The sequence below is a fragment of the Geotrypetes seraphini genome, chromosome 3 (genome assembly GCF_902459505.1).
Source record: "Geotrypetes seraphini chromosome 3, aGeoSer1.1, whole genome shotgun sequence".
NCBI lineage: Eukaryota > Metazoa > Chordata > Amphibia > Gymnophiona > Dermophiidae > Geotrypetes > Geotrypetes seraphini.
Window position 1 is genome coordinate 347,310,822 of NC_047086.1, and position 14,857 is coordinate 347,325,678.

The window sequence follows — 14,857 nt, forward strand, 5'->3', positions numbered from 1 at the left end:
GGAAGAACAGGAAAATAGTTGGATATTGTTGGACATGGTAGTGGAGAGGCGGGAGGAAGAAATATCGGATGTTGCGGTGGAGAGAGAAGGGGTGGGACAGATGGAAAGGGATGCAAGTGGGAAGAATGTTGGACATAGTGGAAGGAGAGTTGCAGCATGGTGCTGGAGAGGCGTGATAGAAGGAGAAATTTTGTTTATGGGGCCTGTGGGCAGGGGCAAAAGATGCTGCACAGGGTCTGGGGAATGAGAGAGGGAGAAATGTTAGATGTGGCAGTAGAGGGGGTGGGAGAGATGCACCCTGGATCCCTCTCTCTCTCCCCAGTCCCTTTGCTTCAAGGGAGGTAATGAAAGACACGGTGGACAGTGAGAGAAAGGAGACATGTTACACATGAGGGTGGAGGAGTGATGAAGAAATGCTGTGCAAGGGTTGTAATGGGGAAAAAGAGATGAGATTGATCCAGGACAGAAGGGAGTGCTGTAGAATAAGAGGGAGGGAAGAGAGAGAGAAATGTGGACTATGGTAGGAGGACAGCAACCGCTTGAATTTGCAGAAAATAGGAAAGCAGAAAAAAGAGACTGAAACCAACTTGATGGAAATATAAATCTCCAGACAACAAAGGTAAAAAAGGAATTTACTGACTGAATTAACATTAGCTTTGAAGAATGTATATAGCAGATGTCTTTGTATTGTATTCAACAGAAAACCAAAATGCTTTTCTGTTTTTACTTCTCCAGTGTTGAAGTACTTGCTGACTCTTGCTGAAGTTGGTTGAGATCCCCAAGCACCACTAGCTGAGGACTTCCTCCAGAGGTGGCCGGAACTCCCTTCTACCAAGTGTAGCAGTCACTGGCAACGTTGTTGAGCCACTAAGATGCCGGCATTTGTGGCTTAGGGATGTTGCTGCTGCCTGCCAAGCTTGGTAAAAATAATTTTTGGCTACCTTCAGAGGATGGTCCTCATCAGCTGGACTGTTTATATTTTATATTTACTTTAGAGGCTCTGTCAGAGACCCATTTACAAAATATGCATTCTTCCTAATTAATATTTTCAAATTAATAAAGTGTCTTTGCTTATTTGTAAATTGTTCTCTAGCAGTGTCTCTCAGTCCCGAATTGATGACACCATGTTGTCAGTAGGGAGTGCAAAGCTTTGGAATTCTTTGCCAGGAACTCTGTGCTTATGTACACTTAGGTTTCAAGAAATTGTTGGAAACGCAACTGTTTGTAAATGCTTTCTTATGATGAGATAATGTGTAAATGTTACTACTGCTTATGCTTTAATGCAATGGATTTTTTTGATGCGGATGATATGGTTTTTGAAGAACAAAAGTGTTCATTTTTTTATTGAACATGTATGTAATGTCCAATTTTATGTATGCTCTTATGTAAACCGTATAGGCCTTATACGGTATATAAATAATTCAGTGGAAGGAAAACTTAATAGTCAAGAAATGGAGATTAAAAACTTAAAGAAATAATAATCTTAGACTGATTAATTTCCCTAGGACTCCGATGATAGCTCCTAGGGAAATGTTGAAACGTTACATATTGGAAGTATTGGAGGTTCTGGAGGAATCAGTACCTCCATTCACACAGGTTTATTATCTTCCAAATATGACACAGGATTGACAACAGCAACAGGAATTGTGACATGATTCAATGAATATATCAAATTTGTTGGAACTATCTGATAAAGAAATGGTGACCCAAACAACTTCTTACAGTAGCTCTCGCACCAGATAAAAACTGGTTGAGACGGTTCTTTAAAAATAAACAAAATAAGTTCTTGGGCTTTAAAATACAGATGTTCCCAGATTTGGCTAAAGACACACAGAGAAGGAGACGTGAATTCTTATTAATGAAACCTGGTGTTACAGCCCTAGGGGCGACCTACTTACGACATCCATGTAAATGTGTAGTTATTTACCGATCTCATAAATTTGTTTTCTTTGAGCCATCACAACTGACAACGTTTCTCTCAACGTCACGCTTGGAGAAAGATGAGATCTGAGTGCTCCTTTTTAAAGGAAAGGGTGCCCTAGTTTCACCCAACTAGTTTATTGCCAGTGTAAATGTAATTTTCCTTTTATTCTCGTTTACTATCCATTTTGGATTCCTTTTGAGGACTTGAGTTGATATTCAAATATATATTTGATTTCCTTTTACAATGTAATTCTTACTTTATTATTCTTTGCTAAATTTCCTTTCTGTACAAGTTTAGCCTTGATTATAATGAAACTTAATAAATATATAATAAATAATTCAGTAGCATAATAAAATGAACTAACTACTTCTGAAGTTTATGGAGACAGACAGGATTTGATTCCAGCAGGAACAGACGAGGACAAGTTTAATTCCACCAGGGACAGGTTTGATTTCTGTCCTTGCACAACTCTCTACTCTAGACGTGGGTTATTATGTAAAATATACTACTACTACTTATTTTGATAGTGCTACTAGACAAATGCAGTGCTGTACATTAAACATTCAAGAGACAATCCCTGTTAAGTAGAGCTTACAGTTTAATCAAGCAGACAAAACAGGACAAGTAGGGGGTTAGGGAATTTCTCAGGGAGGGAATGATGAAAACGGGCATGGGAGCTTTAAAAGTGAGTGGGAGCTATGAATTAAAAACAATTTTAAAAAGTGGACTTTTAGCCTAGATTTTGAGTACTACCAGAAACAGAACTTGATGTATGGACTCAAGCAATCCATTCTAGGCGTAAGGTACAGCAAGAACGAAGGGACATAGCCTGGAATTGGCAGTAGAGGAGACGGATACAGATAGACTTACCTGCTGAGCGGAGTTTCCGAGGAGCATAGGGAGAGATATTGAGCTGTGGAGTAAATGCACTTGTAAGTCAATAAAAGGAATTTGAACTATATGTGGAAATGGCTAGGGAGCCAATAAAGTGACTTGAGAGGGGTGATGTGAGCAAAGCAACTCTGACGGAATATAAGTCACACAGCAGAATTTTAAACAGATCAAATATGATTTTATAGAACAAAGTTTCCATAGAACAAAAACTTTTTTTAACCAAAGTATCTGGGTTTCAAAAGTTAGTGCTCGATCTAAAATGATTCCTAATATTTTGATGGTAGAATTAATAGGGTAGTCTATTCCATTTAAATTCAAAGAAGTATGTTTGATTTTATCTGTTGAGACTTCCCAAGAAAACATTTGTTTTTCCAGCATTTAATTTTAGTCTAAATTCTCTAGCCCCACTGTTCTATCATTTCTAATATGGATGAGATAAAGCATTGAGCTTCTGATGATAGAGAAATTAGGGGAACTACTATAATTAATATCAGCATAACTATATAACCTCAAGTCTAGACAATTTAGTGCCTAGAGAAGCCATGTAGATGTTAAAAAGAGAGGGAGAAAGTAGAGAACCCTGCGGTACTTATCATTCCACTCATGAGAGTAAACACCTTCACTGTAGACCTGATATGTTGGTTTTTTAAAAACCCTTCAAACCGCTTTAAGATATATACCCTGAAATACCTATAGCGTCCAGACATTTGTGCATAATAGCATGATCTAATAAATCGAATGCACTACTTAGGTCAAATTGTAAAATTAGAGCACTTTTTTTCCTAGACTAAATAAATGATGAAGATAATTAGTGACACCAGCACTGTTTCTGTGCTGTGATATGGATAAAAGCTGGATTGGGATTCATTTAAAAAAGAGAACTTATCCAAGTATTTCATTAATTTGACATTTACCAAACCTTCCATCAGTTTCACAAAGAATGATATATTTGTAATAGGTCTAAAGTTGGTAACAAGTCAGACTCTTTCTGATCTTTTATTAAAGGATTAATAAGAATTTGACCTACGTTTTTTGGAAATTTACCATTCTATAGTAGATTAGAGAACCATTCAAAAATCTCTACCTTAAACGTGGTAGGAGTCGATTTCATAAGGACTGGGAGACTGAGGTGAAAGAAGAGGTTGAAATCTACAGGAGGGTGATAGTAACAGCCCAACACCACATCCACAACAAACTGGGTCAATTATATGGGAAAAAGGTAACCTTCATGACACAGGGCAGCAACTAAAGCAGTCTTCAGGGCTGAACCAGGTTTCAGTTAGTGCAAGCAGGTGGAGAGTTTGAGATGGTGCGGATGTAAGCAAGCTTGTTGGAGATGGAGACAGAGTGGATATTCCAGAGGGCACATGAGAAGGCCAGAGAAGAGATGGGGGAGGAAAGTAACAGAAATAAGATTGGAGACGTTGCGGTGTGACCTGCTTAAGTAGGAAGAGAGTTTGAGGAGGACCAGGATTGGGATTGATATCTCCGGCAGAGAGCAAAAGAAGAGCAGGAGAATACAGACAAGAGTAGGAGAGGGATGACCACCATGGCTCAGACAAGATGCACACTGAATAATGATGATTGAATGAGAGGACGAAAATGTTGAAGCTTTAGAGCTGAGAAGAAGATAGACAGAAGGTGAGGTGATGCATTCAAAAAGAGGGTGACATAGTCTTGAGGAGTTCACTAGTCTGGACTGGAGAAAGAGATTGGGAAAAGTCAGCATCAAGAAGAGGTGGTATTAGGAGTCTTGAAGATGGAAGAGGAGGAAGGGAAAAGAGTAAGCACCTGGAGTAGAGGCCTTGAATAGATCGAAGTGGACTAGGGAGTCACCCGGAGAATGCTGGGAGAAATATGCAGGTAGCTGCCAGGCCTCCTCGATCAATAAAATTCATCCTAGTTATGGAAGAATTTCTATTAGGCTTAAACTTAAAAAATACTGTGCTAGACTGGAATTAAATTGACGGTGTAGAGCCCTCCTTACCTATATCAATAGGGCCCAAAAGTAGCATCTATTCATGACTCAAAGTAGCCACAACATTATAACCAAGTTAATGTGTACACACCAGAATAAAAAATTAGTTAAACTAGAAGTCTCGGTAACTAAAATAGTACCTTCAGCAGTTCTCGTATAATAACTAATGTACATATTTTTAAGCTTTAAATCATAATTAATTATTCAGCATGTCAAGTCACTCCTGGAACTCTTCTCTTACTAAATGGAGCAGCATATAAATCACCATACTTTCCCTTCCCAATAATAACCTCCGTAGCAGTACAGCTATCCCACTCAACAATATCTACAAACAAACCCAAATAGATCCACAGATACAAAACTACCCAGAGTCCAATAACTCTCCAGCGGCTCTCCAAGGGGCAATCATTTTCAGCACACGCCTTAGGCGAGCTACTGGCCATGAGTTGCATCTTATCAGGCAGAAATAGGGATAGTAGCTGATATCACCAGCGGACTGAGCACAACCTTTGTAGCTTTGCTCACTCAACTATCCCGATGTTGGAGCATGCTGAAGTTAGGGCAGGCTGCCAGGTGTTAAAAGGCAGGACAACACAAGCAGTTTTTGGTTCCAGGAAGCAATGTTCCCTACCAGGTATACCAGGCAGAAATATGAGGGGCTAATCCTTAAACTTGGTTTTCTTTAGAACATGAGTTGCCATACTGGAACAGACCAAAGATTCATCAAACCCAGTATCCTGTTTCCAGCAGTGGCCAACCCAGGTCGCAAGTACCTGGCAAGGTCCCAAAGAGAAAAACAGATTTTCCAATGCAGCAGCTGTGTCATTCTGAACAAGTGAGTAATTTTCCCCTTGCCGCAAGCTTTGAAGAAGGAATCCAGTCTGGATTTTTTCTGTGATCCTCTTACTGCAATTGGAGCTCTACTGCCACCTACAGTTTTTTCCTTGTGGTGACTTATCTGCGGGTTACCCGCAGGAACAAGAAGAAAAAAAATTGGTAGCCGCAGGTACAGGGACAAGGCCATTCTTCGCCATGTGGAGCGGTGAATGGTTTTTTCCCCACAGTAAAGTATCTGCTGCATGTTGCCTCTCTTCCCACCCCTCCTGATCAGCAGCCCCCTCCCGATCGTTGCGGTCTAAGCTTCTCTTCCCTTGTCAGACCATTTCCCTCCCTTCCCATCACCTTCATGGGCGCTTTTCAGAATCAAGGTTTTCGCTTTCCAAGTGGCCCAGGTGCCATAGCCTTCTCACAGGTCACATGCAACTGCTCCAAAACTCTCCTCTGATGCAACTTTCTGTTTCCACCTGGGCGGCGTACATCAGAGGAAAAGTTTTGGGGCAGTCATGTGCGACCTATGAGAAGGCTGTGACATCCAGGCTGCTTGGAGAGAGAGAACCTCAATTCTGAAAAGCGCCCGTGAAAGTGACGGGAAGGGAGGAAGATGGCCCGATGAGGGGAAGAAGTCAAGTGGCACCGAAGGAGAGGGGGGAGAGGAACAGATGCCGAAGGAAAATGGGGAGGAGAGGAGGGACAAAAAAAAGTAGGAAAGGGAAACGGTATATCAGCCTTAAGGATAATCAATTTATTGAAAACATGTAAATATGCTTGCATTATCTCTTGTATATGTTTTAGCTATCAGAGTCTTTAATCCTCTTTATGCTGGATCCCAACACAGGGTCCAATTCAACTTATGTGGTATATCTGATCCAGGGTCTGTGCGGTAAGATCTACATTGGTAAGGCAAAACGTATGTTATGAATGAGACTAATTGTGTAGTTGTATAAATAGGGGCATTATATCTGCACCACTAGTGGAACACTGGAGAATAATGGGCCACACTGTAGATGATTTAAAATTCTTTGTTTTAAAGATCAAAACAAGTATTAGAGGAGGAGATATTGAGAATATTCTAATACAGGAGGAACAGACTGATTTTTGATTTTCAAAGCCTAACCCTGCATGGTTCAGAGATAGATTTTACTGTCTTTCTCTAATCTGTGAACTATTTGCTTATATAAATCCACACTGTCATCCTTGTTAATAATATAGGCTGTTCATGATGATATTTTCAGGTTATATGTCTCAGTCTGTCATTGATAAATCATTCATAAACGATAGCCACCACTTATTGTTTAGCACATGCCACAGGTTCTGAATGCTTATATGATATATAGTCATGTGAATAAATTAGAACACCCCATGAAATATTCAGTTCTTTCTTAAGAAATGTACAGATATCGATGTCAAATCTTTTTTTTTTTTCTCTAGAAAAGAAAATGATGTAATTGCAGGTAAAACAAAGAAGATCTGCAGACAAATGTACAAGATGCATGCTATGTTTATTATATCAATTAATGATTGCGATTAATGTTACCACCTTTACACAAACCTAGGGACCTGACACGGTCCGTGTTTCGGTTAAAACACCTCCTTCAGGGGTCCTAAGTTGGCACAGTATCAAATTAAACCGCAAACAGAAAAAGAACAATAGCCTGTATAGATTGAAGGTGAACGCTGATCCAAAATCTCTGTACAGGCTATTGTTCTTTTTCTGTTTGCGGTTTAATTTGATACCGTGCCAATCTAGGACCCCTGATGAAGGTGTGTTAACCGAAACATGGACCGTGTCGGATCCCTAGGTTTGTGTAAAGGTGGTAACATTAAACCCAATCATTAATTGATATAATAAACATAGCCTGCATCTTGTACGTTTGTCTGCAGTTCTTCTTTGTTTTTCCTTGTGTTGCTTTTACTTCACTGCAGATTGTGATGGATTTTTCTTTTGTAATTGCAGTTAAACAACAAAAATTTTCCTTGATTTACGCATGAAACAAAAGATATCCACAAAAATGTATTCTAACTGAGGAATAAATAGGACACCCTACACCCTAATAGCTAGTGTTACCCCCTTTGGCTGAAATAACTGCAGTGAGACGCTTCTTGTAGCCATCTACCAGTCTGAGGAAAGTTCGGCCCACTCCTCAAAGCAGAATTCTTTCAGCTGTGAGATGTTTGAGGGTTTTCTTGCACATACAGCCCATTTCAAATCATCCCACAGCATCTTAATGAGATTACGATCAAGGCTTTGACTCAGCCACTCCAGGACTCTTCATTTATTAGTTTTCAGCCAGTCCTTGGTGGATTTACTGGTATGTGTTGGGTCATTGTCATGTTGCAGGGTCCAGTTCCGCTTCAGCTTTAATTTTCTTACAGATGGTCTTATGTTTCTCAAGCACTCTCTAATACATGGTAGAATTCATGGTGGATTCTATGATGGTGAGCTGGCCAGGTCCTGCTGCAGCAAAGCATCCCCAAACCATGACACCTCAATGCTTCACAGTTGGTATGAGGTTCTTTTCCTGGAATGCTGTATTGTACGCCAAATATATCCTCTTTTCTGGTGTCCAGATAATTCAATTTTAGACTCATCTGTTCATAGAACACTATTCCAGAAGTCCTGGTGTTTGTCTATGTTCTCTTTGGCAAACTTCAGTCATGTTTGATGTTTCTCTTAGAGAGCAAAGGTTTCCTCCTTGCACACCTTTCATGCAAGTTAAATTTGTGCAGTCTCTTTCTGATTGTAGAGGCATGCATTTTCACACCAACAGTAGCAAGAGCCTGCTGTAGGTCTCGTGGTGACATTTTAGGGTTTTTGGAGACTCCGTTTAGCATCTTACGGTCTGCTCTGGGGGTTAACTTGCTTGGACGGCCAGACCTGGGCATGTTGGCAGTTGTTTGGAAAGTCCTCCACTTGTACACTATTTTCCGAACCGTGGAATGGCTAATGTCAAATTCTTTTGAGATCTTTTTAAACCCCTTACCAGACTTATAAGCTGCTTCAATCTTATTTGTGAAGGCCTCAGACAGCTCTTTTGATCTCACCATGGTGTTTACTCTCATCGCAGCAGTCATAAGCACACCAAACTAAATGTCTGAAGTTTAAGTAAGGCAAACCTCCTTCAAAATTCTGCATAACGATATTCTAATCATGTGCACCTGTGTGTGATTTTAACCACTTTTAAGAGGGAGGATATGTGGGGGTGTCCTAATTTATTCCTCAGTTAGAATACATATTTTTGTGGATATCTTTTGTTTCATAAGTAAATCAAGGAAAAGTTTTGTTGTTTGCCTGCAGTTACATGGCTTTCTTTTCCAGAGATAAATAAATAAAAAAAATTTGACATCGATCTGTGAACATTTCTTAAGAAAGAACTGAATATTTCACACACACATCCAGGGGTCGGAGGGGGTATATCTTTTGTTTTGGTATTATTCCTGATGGTAATGATGGATGGGGGAGGGAATTTTTATCTTTTGTATAGATACTAATTGATTATAAGTGCTTGGTTGATTATCATTATTTGTATATAAATTGTATTGCACTTTTTGTTGGCATTAAAAACTAAATAAAGTAAAAAAAAAAAAAAAAAAGAACTGAATATTTCATGGGGTATCCTAATTTTTTCACATGACTAAGTTATTTACAATAGTGTCCTTGGTCCTCATGTCTTGATGTATAATTGGTATAAGACTCATGAATAAACACTATACTCCCACCATTTGGCGCATCTATTCTCTTTGAACATACATTATCCACTGACTTTTTAATGGCGTTTTTGTACGTTTTGTACTCCATTTTTTTTATTGTCACTTTTTATGCTGGATATTTTGACCCCTTTTCTAGGTTCTCCTTCCATTTTTTGATCATTTTAAGAACCTGACATTCTTCCAGTGCTGCTCACAGCAAGCGTACATCATCTTCCTGCCCCTTTTTTAGATAACTTTTATAAGCGTTCCTTGATTTATCTGGCCTTTTTATAAGTGTGGGTTGTTTGGTTTTTTGGGGTATTTTTTGCATTTTCTTTTTTAAATGTTAGTTTCTCTTTTTTCAAGTTTCTTTGATCGTTTTAAGAACCTTATATTCTTCCAGTGCAATTTGATGATGCCAGCTCACAGTGGGCAGACGTAATCTTCCTGCCCCCTTTTTTTATTTTAGATTAGATTAGTTTTTCCTTTTCATGATAAGGTTTTTGTATTCTTCTTCTTTTTGGATATGTCACTTAGTTTTATTTACCATGGTTTGGTGAGTTTCTCTCCATTTCTCTTCAGCGTCGTCTTCTCCATCTCTCTATTTCCCTTCAGCGTCTTCTCCTCCATCTCTCTCAACTCAGTACATCTTCTCCTCCCTCCCTCCCCACTTCCCTTCAGCGCGTCTTCTCCTCTCTCCTCTGTGTTCCACCACAAAAAGGAAAATACAACACCACGTATAACAATGCAAAACGCAAAAAAAGTGGGGAAGGGACACAAGGTACATCAGCCTTAAGGACAATCAATTGAAAGCATATAATTAGCTAAAACATATACAAGAGATAATAACATTTGTAGTCATTGCTTTCCAGCTACTATTCCTCAAAAATCTCATTTTTGTATAGTTTTTAATTTCAGCTCATTTCCTGTTGCATCGCTAGTTTCAAGTTTATTTAAATTTTGTTATCCCGCCTTTTCAAAGTTTCAAGCGGCTAACATTCATAATACATTTGAGTAGGGTAAAGACAATTAATACAAAATGACATCAAATATTAAAAGAACATCAAATTAAAAAAAAAAAAAACACCACAAAACTAGACTTTAAAACTGGCACAAAAAGGAAGGGGAAGAGCTGCCATATTTTTGCAAGGAAAGAACAAAAATGGAAAAAACAAAAGCGAGGATAGACACTGCAGGAAGTGAATTGCTAATATCGTTTTCAGCTATCTTTATTATGAAATCTCATCTTTTGCTGGGGGTTGCACTGGAAGTAACCTCCATGTATAAGCTACCTCCACCTTCTAGTTTAAATGCCTAGAAACTATATGTTATGTAAGTTATGTGCCAAGTTAGGATAAAAGTCCCAGTGATTCACCAAGATTCCTATCAGCAGTTCTATAGGAGGGCCTAGCAATTGAGACACTGATACAGATTCTGCTGGAATCTACCTTTATTCCCTTTTTTAAAATTCTAAATATTCCCAATAAATCTAGCTAGCAGCTCCTGTGCTATAATCTCCAACTACAGATTAAACCTTAAAGCTGCTTTCTGGTCTGGCTGACTATGTATAATAAAATAAGACCTTGCCTGCAGTATGAAAAAGATAAGGAGTTAGAAAAGTTTATCCCCTCTAATGGCAGAGCTAAGCAGAAAAAGAAAAGGAGGGAAGGCTTGTTTTTGTTTTGTTTAGGTGTGGGGGGTGGCTAGGTTAGAAGACAAAAGAGTTACACCAGAGTATAGACAGTTCTTAAAGTTAATTCCCAATAATTAAATATAAAATACACTTCCCCTTCTTTATTCGCGGAGATAGGGTATCAGCATGTGAATACAGAAAAACCGCAAATAACTTTACGTATGTTGTTCTCTTTTTTTTCTGTAAAAGCCTGAAAAAAAAAGACACAAAACCGCGAATAACCTTACCTGTTCCTGTGAAGAAAGTGCTGCGATTTTCTCTGTACAACACTGGGAGGATCAATTCTCTCTGTCCATCACTGGGAGCAGCGACTTCCTGTGATGTAAATTTAGGGGCGGAGCCTGCGCACAAAAATCTGCAAATAACCGGAACTGTGAACAACGAAACCACAAATACGGAGGGGGGAAGTGTAGTCTGGACTCAGGCCCAGAGAAAAACAGTCTTTAAATCTCAAAATTAAAATAATAAAGTTTGTGTTCAAGCCCAGAGAACAAAGCAGTTTTAAATCCTAATACTTTAAATATTAGTCAGTGCTCAAATCATGAGAAAATATTTCAGGTAGTTAAGCTCTGGAATGCATTGCCAGAGGATGTAGTAAGAGCAGTTAATGTAGCTGGTTTTAAAAAAGGGTTGGACAAGGTCTTGGAGGAAAAGTACATACTCTGCTATTGAGACAGACATGGAGGAAACCACTGCTTGCCCTGGATTGGTAGCATGAAATGTTGTTACTGTTTGGGCTTTTGCCTAGTACTTGTGACCTAGATTGGCCACAGTGAAGATGGGATACTGGCCTAGATGGACCATTGGTCTGACCCAGTAAGGCTATTATGTTCTTACTAGTGTTAAAGCCCGTTACATTAACAGGTGCTAGAAAGCAGCCCTCTTTCCCTCTCCACCTCCAGTTCCTCCCTGACTGTCTCTCTGTGGCCCTCTTCTGTCTCCCCCAAGCAAAGCTGTCTGCCTCCCAGCACACCCCTCCCCCAAAGCAGCCCCCTTTCCCTCTCCCCCTCCAGTTCCTCCCTGACTGTCTCCGTGGCCCCCCTTCTGTCTCCCCCCAAGCAAATCTGTCTGCCTCCCAGCACACCCCTCCCCCAATACAGCCCCCTTTCCCTCTCCCCCTCCAGTTCCTCCCTGACTGTCTCTCCATGGCCCCCATTCTGTCTCCACCCAAGCAAATCTGTCTGCCTCCCAGCACACCCCTCCCCCAAAGCAGCCCCCTTTCCCTCTCCCCCTCCAGTTCCTCCCTGACTGTCTCTCCGTGGCCCCTCTTCTGTCTTCCCCCCAAGCAAAGCTGTCTGCCTCCCAGCACACCCCTCCCCCAAAGCAGCCCCCTTTCCCTCTCCCCCTCTAGTTCCTCCCTGACTGTCTCTCCATGTCCCCCCTTCTGTCTTCCCCCCAAGCAAAGGTGTCTGCTTCCCAGCACACCCCTCCCCCAAAGCAGCCCCCTTTCCCTCTCCCTCTCCAGTTCGTCTCTGACTGTGTCTCCGTGGCCCCCCTTCTGTCTCCCCCAAGCAAATCTGTCTGCCTCCCAGCACACTCCTCCCCCAAATCAGCCCCCTTTCCCTCTCCCTCTCCAGTTCGTCCCTCACTGTGTCTCCGTGGCTCCCTTCTGTCTTCCCCCCCCCAAGCAAAGCTGTCTGCCTCGCAGCACACCCCTCCCCCAAAGCTGCCCCCATATCGGGTCCTTTTCTCACCATTTAAAGATTTTTGAATGAATCTGCTGACCATTTCACCTTTTCATTTGATGATCACCACTGTTTGTTTGTCTTTGGTATCTTCGTGGAGACCTTTCTCATGTTGATTCTTCTTGATAGTGCCAGAACAGTCAGTAAAGATTTTCAGCATCATTTCCAGAAAATCAGTGGCTTGTCCCAGTAAGTGGCAGTTCATTTTCTATAGAACTACCTGTCGTCAAATGCTAGCTGAAAGAAATATATTTCAACCCTCTGCTCCCTTAGTCCCTTGCCGCCCCCTTCCTGCAGTCCCGACAAACATCCTTACTCCAGTAGGGGCCGCAGCACTGTAAACACGCTGCTTCGCGGCCTTCTACTGGCCGTGTCGGGCAGAGCAAATCAGGGCAGTAGCAGGCCGCGAAGCAGCGTGTTTACAGTGCTGTGGCCCCTGCTGGAGTAAGGACATTTGTCGGGACTGTGGGGCGGGAAGAGAAGAGGAGCGGCGGCAAGGGACTAAGGGAGCCGAAGGTAGGGTCGGATGGGAGGCTGAACAGGGGTTCGGGTGTGCCGGGGAGAGGAGCGAAGACAACGCTGACGACCGGCCAGAGAGAGAGAGAGAGATTCGCGCGCATGCGCACTCCTACCTGCGGTGCCCTACATCTCACAGAAAACGGACACACGCAGGTGGGAGTGCGCATGTGCAGCTTAGGGTTTTATTATATTAGATGTTATGTTCCATAAATAAGATACAACCGTACCAGCTTATATAATCTTTTTAGGAAGAATAGAGTTGGCCAAATAAAGTAGAAAGGTAGCATAATACTAAAGTGGCTGAAATGCAGGTGATCTAAAGAAAGGAAGAAGCCAGTATGGATCTTCTTGGAATCTCTATTTGCATGGATGTTACCTAGACTTTCAAAGGAAATGGATAGCCGGGCAATACCAAAAGTTGGTATTGCAGGGAGAAGTGCTGTTGCTGGGAGATTACAGTCTGCTAAAAGCAGATTTGAATGTATCTGCAGAATCAGAAGTAGAGAGATCATGGATACCCTTTAAAGTACTTTGCTCGTACATTAAGCATCAGAACCCATGAGGGAAGGGGATGCTCACAAATGGAGGTATTTTGCCTTACATGTGGGTGGGTGCCCACCTTGAGTAGTAGTGATCATAGAAACAGAGAAAATGACAGTCTGCCCATCTTTCCTCTACCTTGGAGACCTTGAATTCATATTGTCTTTTTTTTTTTCTTCTCCATTTCATGTATCTACTACTTTTTCCATAAAGAAGTATTTCCTATGCTTCATTATTCCACAGTTTCCTTTGAATTGAAAGAGACTTTCCTGGGTATTTATGCCACAGAGTTAGCTGCATTGGCTTTATGACGACCAACCAACCATTTTAGTAGCCACTCTTGACCTCCATCTTAATCTCCATCTTAATCTTTTTCAAGATATGAATTTTAGAATCATATGCCATACATATAATGGAGTCTTCTGAAAATCATTCAAAGTCTGCCACATTCCTATTTATGTTTTCTCTTGTGGTCCTCCTGCCCCTTCATCTGAAAACACAGGACCGATATTTTTTTAAGCAATTCTGATTTATCCCTGATCAGTTTCTACTTCTTCCCTTCATCACCAAGTCTTGTGGTGTCAACTTTTGCACTCCTATATATTTTTAAAAAAGTCATGTTCTCCCACTGCTTTTCTGGGTATTTTTGCCTGCCTCCTCTTTCTGCAATCTCTTGTAGTTTATGAAAATATCTTTTTACCTCTCAGGTGGTACTTTGGTTCTCAAAATGGCTTTTAAATTTGCTTACATTAATAAAATGGAGTATCAGAACACAGCTGATGGGCTGGGAAGATACAAAAAAAAAGTAGAAAGTCAGTGGTCTAAGGTGAAAAGATCGTTAAATACGGTAACAGATCTTTTTATATAAGGAAAGTAAATAAAAGCAAGAGGAAGCAGGACTCTAGTTCTCCAAACAAGTGGCTGAAAAAAAAATAAAGGCAAAAAAGGTAGCATTCATGAAGTACAAAAGAATGTGGGAAAATAACCACAAAATACTGGCTAGATCAACTTTAGGAAGCTAAAATAGAAAGAAATATGGCTGGCAAAAGCACAGGTGGAATAATAAATGGCCTGAAAAGTTAAATCTTCTATTCACA

General features: G+C 40.8%; 1 protein-coding gene across 13 annotated transcripts in view; it reads left to right on the plus strand.

Annotated features, from left to right (window-relative positions):
• Positions 1 to 14,857, plus strand: part of RCOR3 (REST corepressor 3) — a 220,086-nt gene that overhangs the window by 94,472 nt on the left and 110,757 nt on the right. For 7 of the 13 annotated variants that reach the window (XM_033938113.1, XM_033938112.1, XM_033938102.1 and 4 more), the window contains one exon: positions 5,483 to 5,631. The exons of the other annotated variants lie outside the window; for them this stretch is intronic. In XM_033938113.1, coding sequence (XP_033794004.1) covers positions 5,483 to 5,631 — 149 coding nt within the window. The remainder of the gene's footprint in view (positions 1 to 5,482; positions 5,632 to 14,857) is intronic. 13 annotated transcript variants of the gene reach the window in all.